This window comes from Dermacentor variabilis, chromosome 4, assembly GCF_050947875.1.
Source record: "Dermacentor variabilis isolate Ectoservices chromosome 4, ASM5094787v1, whole genome shotgun sequence".
NCBI lineage: Eukaryota > Metazoa > Arthropoda > Arachnida > Ixodida > Ixodidae > Dermacentor > Dermacentor variabilis.
This window is the reverse complement of record NC_134571.1, coordinates 33,199,147-33,226,420: the sequence shown is the minus strand read 5'-3', so window position 1 is coordinate 33,226,420 and position 27,274 is coordinate 33,199,147. Positions and strand designations below refer to the sequence as shown.

The 27,274-nt window shown below is 46.9% G+C and overlaps 1 protein-coding gene across 1 annotated transcript in view; it reads right to left on the bottom strand.

The window, feature by feature from the left end:
- LOC142578895 (cell adhesion molecule Dscam1-like) overlaps positions 1-27,274 on the bottom strand; it is a 186,294-nt gene that overhangs the window by 16,734 nt on the left and 142,286 nt on the right. Inside the window, exons 8-19 of the mRNA XM_075688568.1 lie at positions 24,711-24,977; positions 23,496-23,915; positions 22,451-22,612; positions 18,377-18,646; positions 18,006-18,125; positions 6,639-6,812; positions 5,472-5,622; positions 4,008-4,156; positions 3,369-3,500; positions 2,383-2,541; positions 1,541-1,611; positions 89-329 (exon numbers count right to left, since the gene is read on the bottom strand). Coding sequence (XP_075544683.1) covers positions 89-329; positions 1,541-1,611; positions 2,383-2,541; positions 3,369-3,500; positions 4,008-4,156; positions 5,472-5,622; positions 6,639-6,812; positions 18,006-18,125; positions 18,377-18,646; positions 22,451-22,612; positions 23,496-23,915; positions 24,711-24,977 — 2,316 coding nt within the window. The remainder of the gene's footprint in view (positions 1-88; positions 330-1,540; positions 1,612-2,382; positions 2,542-3,368; positions 3,501-4,007; positions 4,157-5,471; positions 5,623-6,638; positions 6,813-18,005; positions 18,126-18,376; positions 18,647-22,450; positions 22,613-23,495; positions 23,916-24,710; positions 24,978-27,274) is intronic.

Here is a 27,274-nt window from a genome sequence, read left to right as displayed (position 1 = left end):
GTTTTATACACCAGAATGAAAAATGCATAGCAACTGTTTAGAGCGTATGTTTCCGAGCTACTGATTTCTTTTTGTCGCGTGTCCTCACCGGCTGCTAGCGTGCGCACGGAGTGCGTCCTGGACGGAGGCCCTGGTCCCTTGGCGTTGTATGCCTGCACGAGCACCTCGTAGCGGGTGTCCCTGTCCAGGCCGGAGAGGACGCCCTCTCGCTCGTGCAGTGTCTGGTAGCGGAGGGGCTCTGGCGATCCCTCACGCCGGTAGGCCACGTAGTATCCGTCCACGCGGCCGCTACCGCCGGTACCCGATTGGCCGGGGGAGGGCAAAGCGTCCTGGTTGCGTAGAACATTGAAGCCGTTTCAATCAATCAATCAATCAATCAATCAATCAATCAATCAATCAATCAATCAATCAATCAATCAATCAATCAATCAATCAATCAATTTCCACTTCGAGGAAGCGGAGGATGTCAGAAGAAAAAGGAAGCTGAACACAACGCAAACTTAGAAAGCAAAAATGAATAATAAAGAAAGAACAGGTAAAAAGCAAACTCAACATGCGCATATACAGGGTGTCCCCACAATCATGCACTAAGACTCAAAAACAAATGCCACGTAGCTGGACAGAACAAAGGTAACGTTGTTTGCTGTCGCTTGGAGATAGATCGTTTTCTTTTTGCATTCCGCCTAATTACATAATTAGTCTTAATTGATCAACTTATGAAATATTATAATTAGAGGAAAGGTTTAATTAGAAAATTGTACAGCCACATGAGAAGCCCCCGATGCAGCTTTCTGTTGCTCAATGCGTGCTACATTATAGTTGTTTTCCGAGCCTCAATGAAGCCCGCGAATGCACCAAAATTGCCGCGCGACTGGCCGCTCGAGGCATATTACGTGTATCCGCGGGCTTCTTTAAAGCTTGGAAAACACTTTTTTGTAGCACGTATTGAGCGACAGAAAGCTGTATCGGGAGTTTTTCATCTTGCTCTACAATTTTCTCGTTGAGGCTTTTCATCTAAATGATAATAATTGAGAAGTTGATTATTTGATAATACTAATTATGTAATTAAGCGGGATGCAAAAAATAATCTGAGTATCTGCAAGCGTCGGCAAACAACATTACTTTAGCTGTTTTCAGCTACGTGGCATTTGCACATTATTAAATCTTGGTGCATGATAGTTGGCACAGCCCGCATCCTGGAAGACAATACAGTTCAACACAATATTCAATATATACATTACTGAAAAAGGAGAACACAAACCGGCAGTGCAATGAATAAATATATATCAAAATGCACTAACATGCAGTGATTTTCATATATAAGGAATATTACTGTGCGTCAATAGTTGCGATAGTAAAATTTTTTTTTTGCAATTTGTGTTAATGCTGTTTGTGGCTGCATGTTGACAGCTCTTTTGCATTTATTGTAACTTGTATTTGTCGTATGTGGATTTCGTGTAACGGAACGAGCAAAGCCCTGTGACAATATCATTAGAAATAACTTGTGTTCGTATTACCCGTAGAATGGCGTTGTGCTTACCTCAAACTTTATCGCGATGCTCCTGGAGTCGATCGGCGTTAGGTGAACACTCGTGGGTGCATTGCGAGGGGCTGCAATGGTCGATGTAAATGAAACGAAGAAAACGGGAGGTGGGGGGGGGGGATTTTTGCTGTGGTTTTCCGCAGTTTGTCTTGTACACAGTGGATGACACTGTCAAAGCACAGTTTCATCTTAAATGTCGAGAAATTTTAGGAAAGGACCAGAGTAACACACCAAGGACGCGACAAGGGGTTGGCATTGACTCTGCTGCTGGTATTTTGGGTGCGACTGACTGGCACAATGGAACGGGCAGCCACAAAGCAATATAAACAGCTACAGAACTAGACAGTTCACGTCAATGACGTCCAAGTGGTTGGCACCTCTACGTCCGTAGCTAACTGAAGAAAACTTATCGAGGCCAGTAACCCTTGGCTCTCTCTCTCTCAAAAAGAAAAAAAGAAATACAGTGACCACTGCAGGTGTATTTTATTCTGTGCATGTACCTATCACCTGCTTGCTTTTAGCGTTCCCTTGTTACCCTTCAAGATACACTTTGCTGTTATCTTACTGCATTATTATACGGAGAATGTTATTTATTTCCCTGATTTTGTCATTTACTTTTACCGCGTTCTGTGAGACAGCGATTATAAAAAGAAAGTTCCTGTAGAATCCCATTATCGTGGTCGTAAATAGCATCTGAAGCGTCAAAATTACTAACGGGCACTATCGTAACATTTAAGCGAACCTTATTAACCTATATTACCGCCAAAAGCGCGTTTAGAGCGTGAGAAAGCGGTATGTTAACCGTCCAGGTTGTTCAAAGCGGTTGGTCCCCAACTCACGTTCGTCGTCCGTATGCACCTCCAAAGGCGAGGTGTAGCCACCGGGACCCAGGGCGTTCTCTGCTCGTACCGTGAAGAGGTACGAGGCAGAGGGCACCAGTCCACGCACGGTCACCTTTGTCTCGGTGCCGGACACCGCCACGCTGTCCTCCCACGTGCCTGCGCAGAAGACACTTTATAAAGTCTGTGGACATGACTTAGGTCACGTGACTCCGCCCTGACCAGAACCTCTTCTAGCGGCGGATCGCGCGTTATATGGGTGGTGACTATGATGGTGTTGTATCGTTGACAGTTATGGCAGTAAATGTGCGAGTGAATGAACACCTGGATCAAACTTAGCAGCGCTGAGAGGGGCTATAGTATGGTCAGCAGCTTTAAGAAAAACGTGAGTAAAGAAAATAAAAAGAATATTAATAATAAACAATGTTATGCGGAGTGATGAATAGAAGTGATGGCAAAGGTGACAAGTGGATTTTGTGGCATAAACAAATGTAAGCATAGTCCGGCATCTTGTACAGAGGACAACATTGGCCTAAAGTAAGCCGTATACCGTGGTAGCATGGCCATGCGGCGGCCTTGTCATTACGGTTACATAAGCTGCAGTTGCCGGGAAGTGTGAGAAGCAGTCAGGGATCTTTGAATGCTATCGCGTTCCACTCTTACAGGGGAAACTTAAGCGTCCATGCGATTTTTATTTACCTTACGACAGAGCCGCCTAACACTTAACTTAGTACCGGAGCAAAGGCGTTGCTGAATAGTTAAGTTAAAGGCGCTCAAAAATTTCAGACACGGAGCGACGCAAGCGCGATTGTTATATTCTTTTTTTTGTTCAACTATGTTACCGCAATTACATAACATCTTCTATACTATAGCGCATACATACCAATGAACATAACTGAACCCGCAGGCGATAAATGAGTGAAATCAATGGAATCAATGTTATTCTCTTCGGAATCACGTTCTCAATATACACAAAGATGACGAACCTTCCTTATTCGTCCATCGCAGCAGGTACTGGGATATAGGCAGGTTCCCGTTAAAAGGCTCTGTCCAGGTGAGCCGCACATACCTGCTGGACGCCTCGTTCACTTGGAGGCTGTCGGGTACTCCGGGCACATCTGGCAGGGTAAAGAAAAAGGAGAGAAAGAGAGAGAGAGAAAAAAGCTTCTTTTGTAAGGAAGCACGCTTGACCTCAAGGTGGGTTTATAAGAACGATGACCCTAGCTTTTAGTGTATCTTAGTGATTAAGAAATTACATGGTTGAATTTTATTTTACAAGCTCTAAGTACAATGTAAGCTCACTTGCTACCTTAAGGGTGCTCTCCGTCTATAGCTCGTACTATTACACCCTTACGGGTGGCGTGAGTTATAGGCAGATTTGCACCCTTAAGGAACCAGGAGGGTGAAAATTGGATTGCAGTGTGTATATATGAAGAAATGTCGGTTGAAGCGTAGCATAAGCTACATCGCAAATTCATCAGGCCTAATTGCCCACATGGCGTTTAGACCGGTGTAATGTAAGTGTCAATTGTGTGCCACTGTGCCGTAAATTTCGCCATTAGCCCGCGATTTTGGCGCACAAGGGGAGCGGTCAAGAAAGGGATTTGGACAAGGGTAGCTCATACCTTGCACAATAAGCTGCACGTTGTTGGTGTCCTCTCCGTAGTCGTTGGAAGCGTGGCACGTAAACACGGCGTCATCAGACTTCTGGACGTTCGTGATTGTCAGCGTTGATTTCGGTGTCTTGACGTCAGTGTGATCCGCCTGTGAGTATCTGGTTAAGAAATACAGTGGCCACGTAGGTACAACAAAATTGCATTTAAAGTCTTAAATATCCTTTGCTGTTTGATACTTCAGCAACTAGGTTCACAGCACATGGCTTAAACACAATTTAGTTGACTAACTCTTGCGGTGTTAAAAATGTGAGCAGTATGTTTTGCCAGTTTTTTCAACATTAATAAATTCAGAATTGATGATATGATTGAGAGGTGGCGTAAATTTGAGTAAGTATGCCTTCTCCTGCACTCACATATAAGGAAAAGACAAAATAAGGACTTTAGTGAATAGGAATGAAGAATTAACACATCGGCACAGTAACGTTGTCGTCAGTAAGTAGTGGCAGGACCACTTCGAATACCTACCTCTCCTATGTAGTTGTAGCGAAAGCTCTTTAAAGTGTGAATTCTCTCAGCTTTCACTTGTGACTTTGTGAATGCCGGAATATTCTGCATCTACATTTCAAGCTAAAGTGTAAGGCAAACGTTTCGCCAGTTAACTTGACATATCATACCTAAACCTTGACGCAAGTGAATAGTTATAGAAATATGCACGCCTGTTTGCACCTAAAATGCACGCAGTAGTAGTAGTAGTAGTAATAATAATAATAATAATAATAATAATAATAATAATAATAATAATAATAATAATAATAATAATAATAATAATAATAATAATAATAATAATAATAATAAAGCTACAGTGGATGCACTGCCGGTGCGCCTACGCGGAACGATGCCTCTAGTGCTCCACCCGTCATCATTACAAGTTTCAATGTCGACTTCAAACGGAGATCGTCTGTGGCTCAACTTTCAATCACGGCTCCCAACCTTGAAGGGCATAATAATGTTGGAGGAGTGGTATCATTGGCCACCTGTAGATGACGGCACCGCACTGTTAGTGATGACATTTCTCCGACTATTATTTCCTTTTTTTCTTTTTTCCTTTTTTTTTGTATTCGAGGTACATGTGTTTGGCATTCTTCCTATTCCATTTTTTTATCTGAGGCGCGACTGTTGGCGACGTCAGAACGAGCCCGTCCCACGGTCGTTGTGTTCCAAAGTACGTAGAAATATGCACGCAAATTCGTTAAAACTCGAGGAGGTTGAAGAAATGAAAGAGCCCGCAGTCTTTTGAATTAATACAGAGAGAAACAGTGAGATTAGAGAGTCGAAAGACGGAAGAGTGAGGCTGGTCAATGACAACATAAAATCAGCTTTATACGTTCAATAACACGTGTTTTTACTAACACGTGTTTTAAATGTTTCACGCGCCCGTTAACAAGTATAGAATTGGCTATGCATAAACGCTACCTGTGGTCACCCAGCGCTGCGACAGGCACTCCGTCCTTGAGCCACCAGAGACGCATGGGCGTGTCTCCTGCCTCCGGTTCGCACTGAAGGTGTACCGTGCTTCCCCGCTTTGCCGATGTTGTGGACTCCTTGGGCGAGAGACGGGGGCTGCCTGCGCAGCAGTAAACAGCGTAGATTGGCTGACATCATCTAGGGATGCTCTTAGAGTTTCACAGCATGCGTTTCTGTCTACATTTTCGTCTCGTGAGTTGCTTTTAAGAGCGAATGATTATTCAAGGGATACAAAACGCTCGCAAATGAGAGCACAGGGTATTATCAGCGAACTCGATAGGAAACGTAATGTTCTTGTTCCAGTTTTCACAGTTAACATTCAAGATTAACATGCCGCACGCAAATAGTTTAGAGTATGTAGTTATTATCGGTTTCTTTTTATTCGGTGAGGTTTCGTGTGTCTTTCTACGGGTGGTTCTAGAAAATTTAGCTGTTCCTAAAATGTGGCATCTGTTAACCATAGAAAGAAAAATCAGCAACTGTAAAATGGCATTACTGGCAACATACCTCTCTGTCTCTGTTTCCAATAGCAAGATAAATGTGTAGTAAGCAACACCCTGGGTAGCGCTATACCGTCCTAAATTTGTTTTCGGAAGAAAGCGCCAACAGACGTTTTCGGAGGAAGCAGACGCACATGTTCATACGCGCTGACTGTGTGCCTGACTTGTGTTATCCGCCAAAATCTGCTCGCACTTTGTTTCGAAAACTTAACGATTTGGCCAAGATAGCAGCTGTTTTATGACAAACTTAAGAGGATATCCTTGCTCGCCTGATTTCGAGTACGTTAGAATATCTATGTTATGTTATGTTATGTTATGTTATGTTATGTTATGTTAAGTTATGTTATCTATGTTATGTGTTCTATGTTAGACTTCGTATGTAGTAATAACATACTCCGACATAGCCGGACATGCACTTCGCTTCCATTTCAAATCCTGCTTTTCTTCTTCTTCTACGTATCTCTTACAGAGACTATACAAAACGAATTTTGCGGCACAACAGAATGGTTATGACGCTAGCGCATGTAAATATAAGAAAGCTATAAGCACCCCGAAACTAATCACTAAGTAATGGTGGGGTACAAAAATGCCGCTGCGTGTCGCTCCTGCCACTCACTGCGCACGGTGAGCCGGACCACCTTGGAGAGCTCGGCGCCGACGCCGTTGGAGGCCTCGCACAGGTAGAGGCCCGCGTCGCCGGCCTCCAGGCTGCGCACGCTCAGGGAGCCGTTGACCAGCACGTGCACCCGGGAGCTGCTCACCAGGGCGCGGTACGGGCCACCATCCCAGCCTGCAATCGCGGGGGATTCAGGGAGGCGCGTTGGGTGGAAGATGCGAGCGATATCGAGGTGAAGGGGAATGCCAGTCAACGAAACTTTAGAAGACGAGGATCCGAGGTAGGAAAGAATAAATAAAGCAGTCACTTCCAACAGCATCACTCTCGAAGTCTTCGCGTCCATGCATCGGTAATAGGTTGTCTTAATATCTTAAGAGTTTTGAAAGATCGCTTGCGGGAAACCGCCCAATTTTACTCATTAATAAGTCGAAGAGGTGTATATTACTTCTACTAGAAAAAACCAATGCCTTAAGATCATGAGCAATCATGATAGGGCGCGCATTGCAATTTACGAACTGCAATGTGTGCTCTCGACCAGTTCTGCACATTTTCATTTGCTCTGTTATACATTACCTTATTACCCTTGGGAGCGACGATCTGGCGAGGCTTGCTTCCAAGCGCTATGCTCATCGCCATTCAATCCTTGGGGACGTAACGGGGGAGGGGGGGCGCTATAACGTAAAAATATTCCAAACTTTTCTACTCCAATTCTGCAATCAGCCCACCGCGATTGGTCAAAAACATTTTGGACCACCTTCATTCACGTCTGTCACGCGACGTCACGAAAACCGCGATAGCTCCCCATCTGATATGAAGTGTACACACTGATTACGCAGAATTTGACCGAACAAAACAAAAATAGTTATTTCTGATTCGAAGCCTTTTTGGAATTAGCCCTCGGCTATTGGTCGAAAGTTTTCGGGCTGCACCCACTTCACCTGCCTCTCACGCGACGTCACAAAATCGTAAAAACTTACCGCGTCAAAGTGACGCGTACGCGTTAAAGATGCATTATTATGCCGAACAAAACTGAATTTTCTTCTGAATAGCCGCAGGCTGCCCCGTTGCGGGAGGAATAAAAGATGGCTGCCGCCGATCGCTCCGGCACTGGCTACTCGCCCCTGCCGTACAGCATGGGTTTATTTGCGTGTAATAAAACTTTTTGCGTCGCCGTGAAACGTTTTCGAGAACCTTCGGCACGTTTACGGCCTCGTTCTGCCAACTCTTCTTTGAGGATCCGTTTTAGCGTCACTCTTAACATTCTGCTGCATGCCGCCGCGATTGTCGACGAGCCACCGCAAGCTAAGTAAGAGAAAGCGGACCAATCGCAGACGCCGGCACCACCCTCTTCATCCATTTATCGGTATTCAATGCAGTGGCTCGGCGCCATCGAGTCCCTCTCCGCTTGAGCATTCTCCTCGCCTTTTGTGAGCCAATTAAATAAGATAAGCCACCAAGCGCAGGCAATGTTATTCGTTTTTCAATCAAACAAAAGTGACCTCCTATGAACGAGGGGAGCATTTGATTGGTTTGTTCAGACAACCCTGCGGGTGACCGCCCGATGCTTGAGTCGGCCGTTACGCAAATTTGACGTCAGGAGATTGGAATAAAAACATATTGGAATAGTGTTACGTTATACGGCCCGGGCAGTGTGAAAACGGCTCCTGCTACGACGCACATTGCCATGTTTCCAGAACGTTCTCTTGCAATCATACTGTTATTTTTTTTCTGTTTTTATGCACCACATTTTTCAGTCGTCGATGGAGGAGACGCCGACGTTGAGAAATACTGCGATTTCTTGACACAAGAACCTGACACAAGATGTTGACAAGATTACACTTCTTAACAATTCGTGTAGAGTTAGAGCTGTGAGGACATACGACCGTTGTATTTAGGCTGCAAATAATGTGCTGCATTTAATGTGCCGCTGGTAATTCCGCCATTCCTTCCTGAGATCACACATGATTCAGGGAGGTGAGTTAGATGGAAGAGCTGATCGGCGCGGCTTTTTTGGAATAAAGATTAATTGTTGGACACAGGATAACCAATACTCTTGTGTCCTGCACGTCCTTCGTCAGTTGTTCGTACGCGCTGTATAACACACGTAATCATGTCAGACCAACTTCAGCACATCCTTATAAAGTATTTTTATACCGCCCTGTATATGGGGGACGTCATGTCATGCAGGCTTGTGGTGAGCGCCAAGCATCAGAGCGTGTATTGGCATATTCGTTCGTGCAATACAATCACTCATTCTGGCTAATCCTTAGATACAATATATTGTTAGCGAATTGTACTTAATTTTTCTGCTAATTTGTTTTAAAACACCCAAAGTAATCCACCTCTCTTTCCCACGCAACAACCCAGGAACGTTTTCCGTAGCTAGTTAGTTTCTTCCTCCATGAGTTCAGAGCCCGAGACTAATTCCTTTAGTGCTTGCGTAGCAAGACTTAACGAAAGGGAACAAAAATCTATCCAACTTTACTTTTGTAAGTTCTGTCTCAGAATCAATTGTCCGTTAGCGCCTTCGATAGCGTGTCCCTATCCTCGCTATAACTTCTGGCTTGTTAAATTGCTGGACCCAGCTGGGCCTCACGGTATGCGTCCTTGCACGTTTTCTCTTTTCCCCCCCAGCCATCCCCACCTTTCTCCGCTTATTTCCTCCTCCCTCCCTCCCGCTCTTTTGCGTTTCATGCCGTCGCCGTCTCCTCAGTCTTTCCGCTGCGAGCAGATTCCAAAATGATATTCGGCGCGCACGGCGCAAACAGACGCGCGACGCCGTTATATATATGCGCATATCTTAAACGGTATACAAGCAAGCACGCAAGAAAGCAAGAGAGGAAGAAAGAAAGGAAAGAAAGTAAGAAAGCAAAACAAATTTATGGCCCGAAGGTAGCGGCAGCCGTTATTCCGCGCTGAGGCTCGACATTCGTGAATCTCTCACTCCGGGTCATTCTCGCCCTCTCCACCCTTCCCGTTCTAGCCGTGGAAGAAAAAAAGCGTCGCGTGGCGACGGTGCTTCTACGTCTGTCTGCGCGAGCTCGGCGCTTGCATTCCAGGACCGTCTTCGGCTGCCTCATCGTGAATCCTCACCCTCAGTCGTATGTCGTTGCTTTCTATGAAAAGGAAAATAGAAAAAAAAAAAACGTTTGTGCCTTTCGCGGCTTTCTTCGTTTTGTGTCGTGCCACCGCTTTCTTGTATGAAGGCGCTGCCCGCATGTATAGTGCAGCTTTTGGTCCCAGTTTTATGTCGCTCCGTCTTGCTGCTGTATGCAGTCCGCAGTACCCACTGCGCCTGCCAGTACCCTCCCCACCTCCCTGCACCCCGCTTTTCTTTGTTTGTTTGTTTACTATGTCGCTGTGCGCTAAGCGCATTCCGAACGCCACGTGCGCGCTTGCTTTTCCCGCGTGCGCGACGCACGTGCTCATACAGACGCACAAAAGCACAAAAGAAAAAAGCAACACGAACGCATAAACAAAACACGCACACACACGCACAGGTAATCAGAGAGATACACACGCAGATATAACAAGGCACGCAAAGGGAAAGAGTGATAAGCACACAGACAGGCACACGCAGACACACACACACACACACACACACACGCACACACACTTAACCAGAGAGAAACAAACTTAAAATTTGAACGTTTAGCGATGGCCGCGCTTCATAAGGTGCCTCGCCTGACACAGCATGCCCGAACATCCTTGCTATTATCTTCACTGCGTATTTTTGCTTGCGGGTGGCGAGAGAGCGCTGGATGAGGAAGATGTTTCTACGCCGTTTTTTTTTTCTTTTTTCTGCGTATCCAGATCATACGGCCTCATCAGGCCTGGGAGAGGGGGGTGGGAAGACTTTGGGTAAATCACTGCGTGCTACGAAAATGGGAGCAAAAAATGAAAAAGAAAGTAAATATACACACAAAAATGGAATTATAGTGAATGAGTAGGAGAAAGGGGGGTGAGGCAATTCAGACGAGTCGGGAAAGAAAGGTGAGAAGAGAAAAGGCGTGGGGAGTAACGCGAAACGAAAACTTCTGAGGCGGCGTCTTACGAAACGACTTGCGCTGGCTCGTCGCTGCCGTTTGAATAATAATACGCGGGAGCAGGTGGCCCATTTGTTTGCGATGACGGGGGCGCGGGGGACTCGGTGATTTGAGAAAACGTGGCATCGTCGATTCAGCGGTATCACTGGCTGGCACGCGGCGCGGGCGCGCTTCCGCTTCGATTTTCTCTGCGTTGGGGGAACAATCTATGGCGACCCCCGAGCCATATTTGATTGCGCTTCAGACCAGAGGCTGCTCTCGTTTGAGCTCCTCAGCCAGTTGTGTGGGTGCATGTAGTTTCCTTGGAAAGGAAAACCACAGAATACTCTGGTGCTAAAGTTCTGACTGCTATCGTTTTCCTCACACCACTATTGCACTTTCGCGTGACGTCGTTTCCACTTCGTAGAAGAGAGCGTTTCATGAAGTCATTGCCACTTCTGGAGAACTTCCCAGCAAATAAAACGCGAGGCTGGTGGAAGAGTTAAGCCAGCAGTCGATGCGCAATGTTGCCTTATTTTGACAATTTTACGATGATTCGCATGAAGACCACTTTGCGGTGTTTGCGGCTATTGGCCTCGAGCTCCACCACTGGAAAATCTGGCGCCACCGTCGGCGTGACGTGCTAGGAGGGATCTCGTGGACATAGCGGCCGCGTCGGCTGCTTCGGGCGCGCCGAAGCGAGCTGAAAACGAGTTTAAATTCCCTCGTACGCTGCGGTCCTCATTTAGTGGCGAAATTTTCCCGCTTCGAGTGTCTCCTTTACAACGCTTGAAAGCACTACAATAGGTAGTGGCTGCCTTTGAAGGCGCGCAACATATATGGTAGGCTACTGCTCGGTTCCGCAGGGCCGGACGCACGTAACGGAGGCCGGTGTCAGCCTTATTCACACGTAGCCGCAGGACAAGAAGCTGCGTGAAGCTTGGCTCGCGAAACATAAAACCGGCAAACAGTCATCGGCTACAACTCGGGTATGCAGGAAGCACAGACGCGAGGAAGATTTCTGCTACGGCGCCCGGTCTGCGATGTTCTGAAAACGCGCACTGAGACGCTCGCCCGAGTCCGCTGCCCGACTAATGTCATGACGGTTTGGTCTATGAACTTGTCGATGCTATAGATACTCGCAAGTTCAGTGGAGTGGAAAGGCAGCGGTAAGAAGCACATTTAAATAAAGCATGGCATATGGTCATGTTTGTGTTATGAATTAATGCACTGGATTACAAAAAAGGAGCAGCGGGAAATTGCACGCTGAGAACACCGATAAACATACAGTGCGACGCAACTCGAAAAATAATATTGAAAGGTCAAAGAATTTAGAAGAAAAAAAAGGTTGAATCGTCGCGACGGGACATCACAGGCGTCGAAGTCTCTACAATGAAATTATTTTTGAACAGCTCTAATAGCGCCCACGCAACAATGGTTGCTTCTATACTGTCAAATGCTGATATTCTGCGGCCTAAAGCTCATGGCACGGTGCGGAAACGCGCGCGCGGAGAAAGCGAAACAGTGCGCGGACAAGCATGCAGACGCGCAGTCGGTCGCTGCGAATCTGCGCGATCGCTGCATTGAGGCTTCGTTCTATTACGCTCCATTTACTTATACAAACACTATAAGAACATATTTCACATAGTTTGCTCTCAGCGTTTACCTACCTTTCACGCAAGAAGCCGGCTCGGGAGACTCCATCGCGGCGACCGCGCGCAGTGGCGTTCACTGTACGTATTCGGTAAGGAGATAGCGTCTGTAAACGATTGTGTGCTTTCAGTTTGCCCAAGATTATTGTTTAGACAGTAAGAAACTTCTCTCGTTTCGAAAGTACTTATAGAAATGTCCGGGAGAGCTCGCTCGTGGTGTTTTCAGTGAGCGCTGATAGCAAAACCTACGAGGAGCGCGCCGCATGATCCCTCATACTACGCTAGCGAGGCGCTTCCGATAGATGGCGACTCCGTAACTCCTCGCCGCCAATAGCATACTAGCCGGGAGAACGCAGATAGCGCGTGTGTGCACGTGTGCGTACACTCTCCTTCTCTGTCAGCGTCCAGATGCCGTTAATTTGCTTCGTTTTTGTTAATTTCTCGTCACTGCGCCATTCTTCGCTAATCCCTCATTGGGAGTTTGAGCTAACTTTTACGCCAGAAAAGCGGCGGAACGGCTCACGTTTACGCCCCCTATACCGCCCCTGCCAATCCGGCAATTCGCCCAAACCACCCCCGTTTGCCAGAATAGCGGACACGCTAAAAGTCTCTACTGGAAAGCGCGTGAAGCAATCCAGGGATGCTATTCGCATTAACAACCAAAAATATACAAGAAAAAGCGATTTGTGTCCAAGTCAACGCGAGCTATTCTTGTAATTTCTTCACGTCTTAGGTGAAACTGCTCACAATTTTTTAAAGCGAACCTTTCTTTCTCTTTCACCCACTATGCGGGCGTTGGCTGCGGCTGTGTTGTCGAGTGTACAACAGCTTAGCCCACTTGGTATGTGCGACTGTGCTTGTAATGCTGGGAATACCAACGTTCCTGACTCAATCTCCCAGAATGTGTGTGTGCCACTGGCCCGAATAGGCCAGCAGAATAAGGGGAGAGAAGAAGTCGGTCACAAAAAAGAAAAGTATTGAAGAAGGCGGCTACAGAAAACTGAACGAGAAATCGTCAACGTAAGGAGCCGAGTGTAGAGAAAGAAGTCAAGTAAATAAAATAGGACAAGAGCATGCATTGAACGAGGGCTGGTGTGTTACAAAGAAACGAAGAAAAAGAAATGAAGTGAATGCATTTCCGTAAAAATCCAGAAAGGGCCTCGCTTATCACCGATTCCAATATATGCGTGAGAGCCTCAGATTTTTGTTTTATTGCGATAGCAATTATATGGACACTCCAGGCTCATTCTTGCTGTCGGCGTCACCGTCGGCTTTTCAATTTTCATATTTTGAAGTTCTTATTTCCAGCCGAGGCATCGCGGCCGTTGCAGGAGCGCGGTACAACGCAACCGTACATTGTTTTCCTAGTTTTCGGAACCTGTTCGTCTCCCCAGCTCCAAGAAAAGGAGCCACCGAACAAGCACGACTCAACTGCGTATTAGTTAGCGCGGCTCCATTGACGCGCTTCCACTAAGGTCACACTGGAAATCTCATGCCTCGAAAACAGTCTCGAACGACATAAATTCTCCAGTTGAGAAATTTTTGTTGGCGTTTGCAACGCTTTCCAAGCGCATCGTTGTGCAAGCGATATATCCCACGAGTGCGCGGACACAGGACGTGGCATTGCGGCTGGAACACGAACTAGCCGATGTCTCATCTTGAGCCTAATGATGGGATTCTCGTTGGATGCTTGGTTTAGTCATTTATAATGATTTATCCCCTAGCTGAACATGTGCATGAGCCTTGCCGCGGTTAGTCGGAGACAAGAACGACTAGCAATCGCAAGCCGGGTATCAAAAGGCCAGGTATCTCCGCTCACCACGGTCGAAATCCAGGTCATTCTGTCCGCGTACTTTATCGACAACTAACCAAGTTTGGTAACCACCTAGGACAGAGTATTTGTACGCTTAAATCTGTTGCACATAGTTCTCGATGTTAAAGAGACCTTGAGACACTTATCTTCGTCTGACAGCGCCATTTTTATGGTCTTTAAAGCTTCATAGAATCGTTTCGCCATTAGTGTAAGCGTTTTTAGACAGTATCGAACCCAGCGAATTGAGAAAGAAGGGACAGAGGGCTGCTCTTAGGTGCAGGCGGGCTATACCTGGCAACAGCAGTTGACCTCGCACGTGCTTCATTCATCGTATGCGCAGTGATCGTCCTTAAGTTTTACGGAATCTCTGAAAACTGCACGTGGCATTTGCATAATTGTTATCCTTGGTCTGGATTATTTGAAGAGGCGGACATTACTAGCATGAGAAATCGAAACGCACATTCAAATAATTAACGAAAATGTTCTTTATTAGTTTACGACACAACTTGCAATTTACGAATTGGAGCCGGTACGTATCCACTTGAACTTAATTGCAGGATGACACCAGTTTCGAGATAATATTTCCCAATGTGTCGGACGAAATACATGGGCGTTCCATTTACTTTTGGGCTTCTATGCATGAAAGAACGTCTTGTTGAAAACGTAATTGGAACAACATCGCATTCTTACAGCGCGTTTGATGGCGCATATGTCCAATTTCCAATTCTGGAAATTCATTCCAAGGTGATACGCCTTGCAAACTCACCGACTACAATTCGTGAATTGCAATACGTACTGTAAAATAATTAATTAGAAAGTTAATTAGTGAGATTTTGCTAGTTGTTGAATGTGTGTTTCCAATTTTTGTGCTAGTTGTGTCCGCCTCTCCGACTAATCCAGCTCAAGGACAAGAATTATGCTCTCTGCTACAGGCAAATTTTAAAAAATTTCATAAAACTTAGAAATGATCACCCTGCATATTGCAGAGCCTGATCACTCGGTGAATACAGAACCTGTGTATACAGTACTATTGACGTTAACTCGGCCGAATGTGAGTTGCTATTGCCGGGCTGCTATGCAAAGCTGGATGAAGAAAGTGAAGTCTGGGTGCGGGAGAACGGCTATTTGTGGGGACTACTTACCGGTCCTGAATGTTACTATTGAAATGACCCCAAAAACAAGAATATTTTTTATGTTGCCGTAGGTTTACAATTCAAAGAAAACGAATTCTGGAAGGTAATCTTCGTCAATTAGGCTGGGCCCTTGCGTCTCCCGTTATACTCTACCTTCAGGCGTCGACAGGTTACTGCAATAGGAAGGTATGTGATGCATATTTAATTTTAAGAGCGATAGAAGGAGCCTGCATGCTAGTTTTCTCGGTATTTTTTTATAATCTTGAATACTAACCATAATAATAGCACGTATCCTTCAGTATATCTATAAAATTCATATTAACAAATGTTATTATCCCTTTGTCTTCTCTTTACTTGATGAAATTTCCCCTATACTACCACCCGATTCTTGACCTATGCCCCTTAGTGGTTAAGCTGTAACTACAATCACAAACGTAAACGAAACCAAACCAACCAGGCCACTCTCTCACGCTGTTATGATAACCGCACTCCTTGTAAATAAACCCATCCCCGCGTAACACTATGCTTTGTCCACTTCTCCTGTGCTGGTGTGATTCTGGACGCGGCTTACATTCCGGTAGGAAGGTGCCAGCGAATGGTGAATTTGTCCATAACGGCTCGACAAAAACCGACCTGACGCAGCAAAAGCAATGCAAGGTTGTGCGCAGTATGAAAATGCGAGCTCGGAGTTGTTAGCGGTATTGTGAGAATAATTCTTTTCCTGAATCCTCCATCCTGCTGAGCTGTGGCCTTCGCATGTCTTACCTCTATTACCACTGCACAGCCTTCTAGATTGAACGTCGTCATGTCGCCACCGTCGTGTTGTACAGCATTGTCGTTGTCACCGCGTCACTTTCTTCGTCTTCGTAATCTTCATCTGTCCATCATCGTCATGCTATCACCGTCGCCGTCATTACATAGTTGCCGTCATCATTACACCGTCATCGTCTCATTTGTCAACGTGTCGTCGTCGTCTTATGGCTGTCGTCAAACACACGCTCGCATCGCATGCACATTTGTTCACCTTACACGTATACACTTCGCCAATTTGTAACACTTTGTGTAACCCTGAGCGAGGTGTGTGATAGGCTCATTCTCTACGCTGCATTTTTGGGGATGGGAAGAAAACCGATAGCAGGGGGGGGAGGGAGGGAAGCTGCGGTGCCGCTTCTTCTGGGCCACACAAAAATAACTGATAAGCATATAGAAGTGGAAAGATATATAGTACAAAATGCTGAGAACGGGGCAGATGTAATGTAACGATTACTTTCGCTTGATTACACTTCTTTCTTATCATCCACCGTTCGCGACCGGTCTGTCCTCGTGAAAAGGTAAGGCGGAGGTCATTCTGATCACTGACAAAGTGTGAGCAAGGAGATATTTGAAATAGATTTGTCGCACTATGTGGAGTCTGATAAAAAAAAACTAAATATATGACAAAGTGATAAAGGAATTGATATAAAGAACGAAGGTTGGGGTAAGCCCAGGAAAAGGACGTATTCCAGCATCACAGTATTGGTGCTCGAGCGTCCAGCTTAACAAACGGGAATTTTGTCGCTATTAAGGAGACTTAGTGTGGATAGCTGTTTGTAAATGCCCCGCTATTCGTATTCTTTAAATACCTTGAAATGGCTGCATTCATGATACCACTGAAAAAACAAAAATAAAGAAGTGCTCACCTCGCCGAAAAATTGAATCTAGGTACTCCGCTTGGGTGTCGAGCATCTTACCGTGAATATTGGAGGATAAATATTGCGCCGCTCGTAAAGTACCTAAAAAATGGAATAGTTACATTGCGACATAGAATCCGAAACCCGATGCGCGGTGTATTGCTTCACACCGGAAATCTCGGAAGAGCATGCTTGCTTCTGTGTGAGCCACTCCACACTTGCTGGATGTTACCGGCATGTTTGATGCTACCGCACTATGCGTCAGACGGTCGAGTATAAGCGCGTCGTCGTCGTCGCTGCTATTTTAGCGATGACTTTTAGAAATTTAAACAACTGCAACAAGGCAAAGCACAATAATCCAGCGTGTAGACGAAGCATCGAAGGAGTTGCCTCCCGTGCCCAGAAGAGAGCTACTGATTGAGCAGTGCTTTGCATGGAGGGCAAAAGTGACCTTAAGTTCTTCCTTCACGCTTCTTTTTTTTTTCGCCTGTGCAGAATGTTTTTGTTTTCGCCACGTTCGGCTTGTGAGGCATGAGATATAGCGATTCTCGAGAGATGGACGCACGAGTGCGGCAAAACTGCACAACCTGGTGCGGCGTAGATTACAATGCGCTAACTTCGACGTATCCTTCTGATCTACATCGTTCTTACCTATTATTTCTATTTCCCCCTCCACAAGTGTAGGGTAGCCAACTGGGCACGTCCTTGGTTAACCTCCCTACCTTCAATTTTCGTTTCTCTCTCTGGTCTCTCTCAGGCGAGCGTCTGTTAGCGACAGCGTGTCGATTACGAGAAACCACAGCTTATGTCGGCGCCTGGAAAAGTACGTCGGTTTGCGTCCCGCCTTTAAATGTGGTGTTCACTACCCCTTCATAAGATCGCGCTCGTCTGCCGGGATCTTGCCACACATCGACGTGCCGAATTGGAAAAACACTGAATTACACATGTCGGCGTTACTCATGCCCCGTTTGCACATGCTTGCGGATACACAACGCAGGGCAAGTTCCTTTTAAGAATGCAACCGGGGGGGGGGGGGGGAGGAGGCGAGTAATTCTTTTCGGTTCTGCTGCTCACCCGACGCCGTCTTCCAGCGTATGTGTGGCGGCGGCTCCCCTTTGGCCTGGCAATCGACGACCACCGAGTGACCGGTAACTGCCACAACGTCCTTGGGCTCAGACCTCCAGCTGGGAGCCACTGCAAAGAGTCATGAGCATGGCAGTCATCAGTGTTCATACTAAGACAGAGCTGGCCGCGAGCGAGCCGTTCGTACCCGGGTTGTACTAATCAACCTTTAAAAATTAAGGAAGCCTGTTTGAAATGTCAAGCATAATGCCTCAAGTTTGCGCACGCGGCGCGCACTCTTACGTTCTGACCAAGCTCTGACAACAGAGGGCCGCATTTGCACCGCACTCTCTGGTTGGCCAAGAAAAACGGAGGCGACTGACCTTTGACCCTGAGCACGGTGCTGTGGCTCGTGGTGGCCCAGGCGTTGGAGGCGCGGCAGGTGTAGTTGCCGTTGTCTTGCGGCGTCAGTGCATCCATCGATATCGTGGACATGAATCCGTCCTGGCGCACTGCTTTGGTGAAAGGCGCGCCGTCCTTGAGCCACTCGATGACGATGGGCGGCTCGCCGGCGTGGACGAAGCAGCTGAGTCCAGCGCGCATTCCTTCCTGCAGCTCTTCCAGCCAGCGGAAGGGCGTGATCTGCGGGCCGGCTGGTGAGGAGCGCCGAAAGGTCGTGGTCAGTTTGCGCGGGAAATGGGCTCGTGACGCGCACTTTTGATAGGAATGAATGGTCGGCACCATAGTACGCTGCTACAAAATACTTAAAGCTTAAACGGAAAAGCCGAAGACAACATTGTCCCGTTCAAAAAAAAAGAAAAAAAGAAAGAACCTTACTTCGGACGTGCTGTTCGTTTCAGGAACAGATCATGTAGAGCACAAATACCTGAACGAAGCGTGACCCATTGGCCGGTCCTTAAAGCGACACTAAAGCGAAACAATAAATCAGTTTAGACTAATGAAGCATTGTTTGAGAACCCTGCAGGCAGTCATCTAAAAAATAGTTTGGTTATTAGATATGAAAATGAAGGTACAAGTATCAGTGTATGAATTTCGTGCCGAAACCCCAGCGCCGGTACGTGAGCGTGACGTCAGGGATTCCAAAGTATGTTTTCGCATTTAGGACGCGTTGGCTGAATAAAGGTTCCCGAAACTTGCCATGTTTAATACTTGGTTCCTTTACAACACAATGTAGTCAATCTGTACCGCTATATATAATTAGTAGGCCCTAGAAGATGCCATCAAAATTCAAAACGTCACAGCCCCCAGGTGCGGGAACTTAAGTAGGCGTCGCCACCCTTATTTCGTTCTTGCGCTTTTTCTGGCTTACCAAACGACTTACCGTTGTAAAAGTGGTGTTGTAATTTATGTTGATTGGTGGGCACATAGTAAAATGGCAGGTCAAGTAATGTGGCATGACTAGAAAGATGGTCTTTAATGGCAGCTTTGAAACGAGAAATGTCGGCGATGAGGGCGATTTGTTTCCACGTCGAACGGCGCGGACCACCAAACATCCCCGATCTAACCCCAAATGAGGCGGAGGAGGCCATCGTCCCGCCTTGAATAACCAAGCATATCTGTAGGCGAAGCCAATTAGAACGCGATACAGGAAAGGTAGCTATTTCGTGACCAGGTTCTTCAACTACACAGGCGTGATCCGACCGCAGTGCTCAAATATTCTATGTAGTTGTCACGCTTACATTAAGACACACGACTGACCTAGCGGTAACGTGCGCTACCTTAGCCCGAATCGATACGGCGGAAACAGTACCGGTCGCTTCACCGGCGCGGCATTGATGGCGCGTACCCTTCCCAAATTAAACTTTTACGATACTGCAACTATCACAGTAACACAGTCGGTTTGTGTTATACACAACGCGCTGGTATCGTCTAGTCTTCATGCTCATGCGCTTAGTTCACAAAAATTAAACTGTGGAGTTCAGCCGCTGACCATCTTGAGAATTTTCCTCTCTCGATCAAGAAGGGGTAAGAACTTGAAGCCAGCGCTGGAAGATACAAGTAGCTCTCTTTAAAGCCACAGCGAGGCGTCAAATTTGCTTAAGCGCTCAGTTGTGCTGAACTCGGCTTTCCCTTTTGTTAACGTGGTCTGTGTCTGCAGCGACTAAGCGAACGCATACCCGACTAGTGGTTTCTATTTGCTGTCGTATTTCTGCGCTCACATTGTTCATCGTACAGAGCGAAATGCAAAAACGTCCGTGTACCGTGCATTGGGTGCACATTAAAGGTCCCCAGGGGGTCAAAATTAACCCAGCGTACCACACTGCGGCGTGCCCCATAATCAGATCGTGGTTTTGGCACGTAAAACCCCAGAATTTATTATTTTCTTTTATTCGGAGTACCATGCAGTACAGGCACGTAATTCAAGATTACGACAACGGTGGAATTGCGCAACCCGGGTACCTCGGTTTTCATTGCACATTGTCGAAAGCCTGCCCTATACTACGGAAGGAGACGTGTCATCCCTGTCTGGTGGACCGTTACAGTTGCATCCATTCTGCAGTGGGTTTCATCTCGTTATCACCGTTTCATCCCCTTAATCTCGTTACACGTAAGTACCACTTAGCAAACGGAAAAGATTTTGCAAGTATGATTCACCTAATTTGTGGTACCTAGTGGGACAAAATTAAGACTTGTCATCGGAGCTAGAGACATCGTATTTGGCCTGGCTTCTGTCTCTCCCGACAGGGCTACTGCAGTTATACGAACTGCTCTTTCTGACAATACAATGAAGCAGAATCTCAGTAAGGCACTGCTGGGGTAGTAATTGTGCAGCGATTCCCCTCTTCAGTTTCCATTCTTTCTGTCCTTCATTACTGTCTGGCAGGACACCACGCTTACGTTATCATTAGTACGAGCCACTCGTTGCGATGGGTTATAGGAAAAGAAAAGAATTGGTGAAAAAGAATCGTTATATAACACGACCCCGATTCTCCGCTGCAATGTCCATGCCAGGCGTCGCCAGAAGCATCAACCATAATGCAATGCATCACCCCCAATCGATAAGAGGGCGAGCGAACAAGAAAGAAAAAGAAAGAAAGAGAGAGAAAAAAAGGGGGGGGGGATCTTCTAAAGGTTAAACTTTTAGCTTTACGAAGCTGAACGATTTTGTCATCGAACATTGTCCGATGCGCTTTGGTACCACGAATGAAAGTTTTGTAGATGTGCCGCAAACTTATTTATAGAATGACGGGCCGACTCGCGACCCATGACCGCGGACAGATGATTTCTGCAGACCACACTGGAGTTGGCACACGTGATGTCAGCACAGAAACAGCAGTGCTTTCGGCTGTATCTTGCGTCGTAGTCTTTAAGCAACATATGAGGTTCCGACAGCATTGTGAACTTCATAAATCAACTTTTTATTATTTGTTCTTACGCCAAGAAGAACCGTGCGGAACGAAGACGCTTAAAACTTACTGCAGGTGAACGTATTTTTTCTAACTAACAGTCTCTACTAGAGCTCCTTTTCTACTGCGCGATTCTACCTTAACGTCATCGCTGACGTCACCAGAAATAGATTTCTAGGCTGTCCGGTCCAGTTTTCGTTTCCGTGAGTGGTTGCTTGCTTATTTAAAATTGTTTGTTTTTATACAAATTGTAGTAACCAAGAGGTAGCGGTACCAAATCCCGGCCACGGCCGTCTCATTTCGATGGGGGCGGAATACAAAAACACACGTGTACGTAGATTCAGGTGCACCTTAAGAAGCCCAGGTGGTTAAAGTTAATCCTGAGTCCCCCACTACGGCGTGCCTCATTACTAGATCCTGGCTTTGGCACGTAAAGCCCCTTATTTTTTTAATGCGAATTGTACTATCGAACGCGTGACACTCTGTTGGGAGAGATGAAATACAAGCGCTTTTCTGGTATGAATGAAACATGAGCGGTGTGGATGTAGTCCTTTAATGAAATCTACTGAGGTTTAGCTGGCGGCTTGATTAGCCCGCTAATCTGGATGAAAGTAAAGCTGCTCAAACCGTTTAAAGGCAAAACGGAGTAAAGGTGGCCTGTACGCTCATCCGAATGCGCATGCTCAGAAGCTACAGATTAACTGCCTCAAGGCAGCTGCGCCTCCGGTAGAAGATGCAGACACACTTTGAACAGCACCGTCACCGCGCTATAGACAGAAGTGACAGACACTGTACCTCACATTACTCAAGCTGTGATCGAAAAGTTCTAGCCACGCGTTGCACTTCAGTGCCAGATGATGCGCGCTTACGCAGCTCACAGATTATAGGTAATGTTACGTTAATTAGCAAAGGTTGCAATGCACATACGTACGCGCCGTTTTGTTGCAACAAATAAACATTTGAAGTTTGTTGGCGCGGGCATATGTGTGTTTTATCTTGTGCATCGCCTCCTCTTGCTTAGCGCCTTTTACTTGTTCTCTAGAATTTACTACTGTCAGCTTGCGTGGAAGGCAGAAGTTGCGGTCTTACTTCTGACGATCACCCGGACGGCCTGTTGCACAGCAGGACCTGCGGGGCTCTCCACGGAGCAGGTGTACTCCCCGGTATCCTTGGCCTTCGCTAGAGTCTCCAGCAGGAGCGTGCCGTTGGGGAACACAGTTTGCCTCTGGTTCACCGGCAGTTCACTCCCGTCTGCAAAGTGCGTTGGGCACAAGGCGCCGTGACCTCTCTGGCTTCTCGTGGATGGGGTAGCGAGAAATATAGCACCACATCAGCGTTTAATATTATGGGTCCTAATTATGCGAACTACCATGGTGACTTGGTCGGGGCACCGGGGACTGTTAAACTGCAGGAAAGCTGAAATTCGCGCGATCTTGTACATAACACTACAGTCAAAACGGCACACGACAAGCAACTTATACAACATCATCAGACCTGCCATCAGAGCTGCCGTCATTTTTTTCTTTACGTCTCCTGCTGTGTTTCGCTGCTCATACTCAACTATTATTGCGTTAACATTAGGAATGCCAAAGTAAAAAATTGTGCATATGTTTGTGAAGTGTGAGTTATTCATAGTATATATAATGCAGCTGACAGTGGTCTGCTCTGGACCACCCTCAGTTGCACTACGGTCCTCGAAGCGGCAGGACATGTGTTGAGTGAGCTGTTGAAAAACACTTTTCTTTGTACCAAACGCAGTTTGAATCATGGATTCAGGACTGAAAATATCTGCGACATAAAGGAATCTCTCTCGCACTTACCGCTAAATCGTCACTGAAGTTTCTTTTTTCCCCATGCTGTCAACGCCACAACTTCGCAAGAGAATTTAGCGCCGACCGTGCTGCGTTGCTCACATCACGACGGCATCGGAAACGCTTCGCGAATCTCAGTTTGCGTGGCTTATCCACACTTTCAAAATAATTTGGAGTCCTGAACTGTGGCGTCTCTCAACGAGAACATCTCGCTCTGGAATACTAAGTAACGATCTGTAAAATCAGGTCATTCTATCGCACCGTCGTCGTCGTTTTTCTTTTATTTAGAACCGTTAGCATCACTGCCACGCACACACACGCACCTTTGAACCAAGTGACCTTGTCGTACGGGTATCCGCCGAATGGACACTGCAGCGCCAGGCGATGTCCATCCAGTGCTGTGGCGTTGTACGCCGGCCGCGTGAAGAGCGGGCCCCGCACGTCCAGCCGGAAGGCGTGCGCCGCTCGGCCCGCGACGTTGCTCGCCACGCACTGGTAGTGACCCGAGTCGGACGTCTCCACCGACGTCCAGTTGAGGAAGCTCACCGCGTCGCCCGTGGCCGAGTCGCTGGTGGACCAGAGACGCAACCGCGGGCCGCCCCCGGACACGGGCCACGCGCCGTCCAGGGTCCAAGTGATGGAAGGAGCCGGGTCACCCGAGGCCCGGCACCCTAGGCTCGCCGGAGACTTGGGATTCAGGCCAACCGAGGTGCCGAACGTTCGTTCCATTCTAGGGGAACGCTCTGCAAGGGTGCAACGAATGTGAGCCAAGCAGCGCCTATAGCCGATCTTATGCATACGGAACCTGCTGTGGATTCCACCAGAACGTCGTTGTGGCTCAAAAGAGCACTCGCCGATAAATATTGCGTGGATGGGTGCAAACAGCGAAAGCGAATTCCTCCCACCATACTCACATTTTATATCACCATTATCATATGAATAAAAGTACTGACATATCATGAGATTACAATACGAATATTTGCCTGTACTGTTATTAGTATTATATATTGCCGAAGCAGAGACGCAGGCGAAAGCTGGACTTGATTACAATCAATACAATACACAAGAACACGACTTTATTCTACATTTAATACGACATGCTACAACAAACGAAAAATAAATCCACGTCCCTCCCACGGCATATTATGAGCCGCATACGCGCCTATAGCTTTTAACGCTCTGCACGTTTTGCTCCTGTGAGCGGCGGCGGAAGCGCAGTATTGCCAGACGCGCTACACATAGTTCACAAACCAATGATGTGACACCGACGATGCGAACAGCCAGTTACAACTCGCTCTCTTCTTTGCATTCTAAGTGGGGTCTTTATACGCAGTCAACCAGCGAACAGATTTCCCTTGCTTCTCAGCCAACACGTGTAGGCACATTCCTTAATTCTGCAAGCACGACTCCGGGTCGTAATTTCTCACGAACTTTGTACTATCGATAGGTGAAGTATATAGCTTGAAAGTGAGAGCGGAGGCGTTCATACTACAGCTAGGCGGCAAAACGCCTTCGAGGTACGACATCGAGAGCCTCACCTCCAACAACCAGCTCGGCCGCAGCCTGCGCCGCCCTGCGTCCGTCCCTGGAAGCAGCGAAGCACTGCAGCATGCCGCCCTGGTGCCGGGCCACCGCCGCGACGCGCACGAACCCGCGCTCGAGCCGCTGGAATCCCAGCGGAAGCGGCGACCCGTTCAGGCGCCACTCGAGCGACGCGTCGGCGCTGCTCGCGTTGCACTGGAACGACACCGAGTCGCCGGCCTCGGCACGGACCAGCCGCGGACGGATCGTAACCGACAAGTCCCCTGTGGGCATAACGCCGATGCGCGACAGTGTTATTGGCGCAACACAGAAACCTGGACCGGTACACAATCTTGAAAAATAATAAAGAATTTGCGTACCGGTAGGTTAGTGGCTATGGCGTTGCGCCGCTGTGCTTGCGGGTACGATATGGCTTGCTGCGGCGGCATTAGGTGGGGCGGGGGGATATCCAAAAACGCTCATGTACTTAGATTTAGGTTTGCCGCGAAAGAAGTCCAGGTGTTCAAAAGTAATCGTTCCTTAATATAATATCGTGTTTCTGGCATGTAAAACCACAGCATTTATTGTTTTTAAAGTTTACCCTCAATTGGGGCGTATCTTGTACCGAAACAACGTCGCATAGACTCGTGTAAGGGCCGCTCCCGTCTAAAGCACACACCCGCAACGATGCCGCGCGCGCTCCTTGGTGAATTTTCGCTCGCTGCGTCTTTTCGCATGCAGCTACTAGATGACGAGGACTGCGTGTTGACCTCTGATGCAATGGTACATTCGGGGATTGGGGGTTTGTACAAGTCAAAGCTGCGCCGGCACCATTTTGACGAAGAGGTTCGATCTTGTCGAAGGGCGGCACCTCACCGAAATTGTGGAAAAAAAAGTGCGGCCCTTACGCGAGTCTATGAGGCTATTGTCATCAGCATTGTTTGCGCTTCCTTTCTTGAAAGCTCTGCCCTCGTTACTTTCCTGTTCAAAATGCTTTGTCGCGCTGATAACGCGCATGCCGTCCGGGATTTAGGACTACCGGGCTCGCAGCTTTAAAGAAAAGAAAGACACGCAAGATAGATCAAAACAGTTGGTGCGGGACAATGCAGATAAGCTACAAAGGGTGCAAACGTGTTTAAAAGTGTAAAACTAGTTTCAAGTACTTGTCAAAAGCCGCATTGACTCTTTAGCCGGATTCAATTATCCGGTAGGCGCTTCGACAAGGACGAATAACATGGCACTGCCACACGTACACATAGGTATTTGTTTCACTTGTAACGCGGCCATGCCTATCTACTGCAGTGTTTACTGTCTTTCAGGCATGGTTAGTTAAATAGTTATTGGTGCTCTTATATGGTCATCCTCATAATGGCTTTTCAACAGTTTCTATTTCGACCCCGTGATTTGACTATTGCAGAAAAATAAATCAGAAACATATCTCATAGGGATGAAACGGCGGACCTCACGAGCAAATTGACGAGGTAATGATTGTCATTATGATTTGTAGCCATTCTTCACTGATTGCTGTTGGAGCGCTGCGCGCGCAATCAACAGAAATATCTCATTGCGATGTTTAGAAACTTTTAAATATCTTTCATTTATCTCTAATTTCCAGAATATTGTTAGTACCTTTAATATTTTAACACAAGTAATGAAATAAAGAAAGGGCTGGGAGCTTAGATGTACTATGACTAAAACTACTACAGGAAGTATTTGTACTCATTTATCCGTTTCCCAGCGGACGAGTAGTCTATCGCAGCGCTGGCACCACGGTACCTGTCTCACTGAACAATCCCGCCTCATTTTCTCCTGTGTATATTTCCGTATAGGCAAGGCCTACCTAGGGGAAAGTGCGTCAGCAGAAACAAGGAGTTAAGAGAAAACGGAGCACAACTTGATCTTTTTGTTGACACCAGCGAGCCGATAATTGGCACTGGCGTCAACCGGCTTCCAAGCATTATACTGCGAGCACAATAGATTGGTTTGCTATAGCCGCATTAGGCCCTCGTTCTGTTTATTTCTCGGATCAAACGTGCAGTGAGTGAAAAGAGGACAATGAACTGCCGACGACCTACGCAAGTGAACTCCACTAGATAATCAGGCGGGAACTAGCAAGAGACCCTAATGAAAGCGAGGCAACACGTAAATCCTCTTTCCCTTTTCCGTTATATTGTTCCTTTTATTTGACCTCTTTTATTCGCTTGTTCATGAGAGCTCTGCTGTTGTGAACAACTAGCCTTGATGACGCAGGCGTTCTTAGTTGCGTGCGACGACATGTAAAGTTGCGGTATTGCTTGAGAGCAAGGAATTCTAATAACGCCCAGGGTGCGGTGCATTAGAATGACACGAGCATTTGTTTTAGACGTCTGCTCCTACATAGGCCGCAGTGATTGCAATACAATCAAAGGCACAATTTTTATACCAGTATACCTGGCCTCCCGAATCGGGTGCAGTGCTGCACGCGTCTTAAACCTTGCAAGAAATAGATTTTAAGAAGAACTGCACCATTCTTTCTTTTACAGAAATGAAAATAAAAAAAAAGAGATGTAGTCGCCTTATAATGGTGACGGCTAATCCTTTT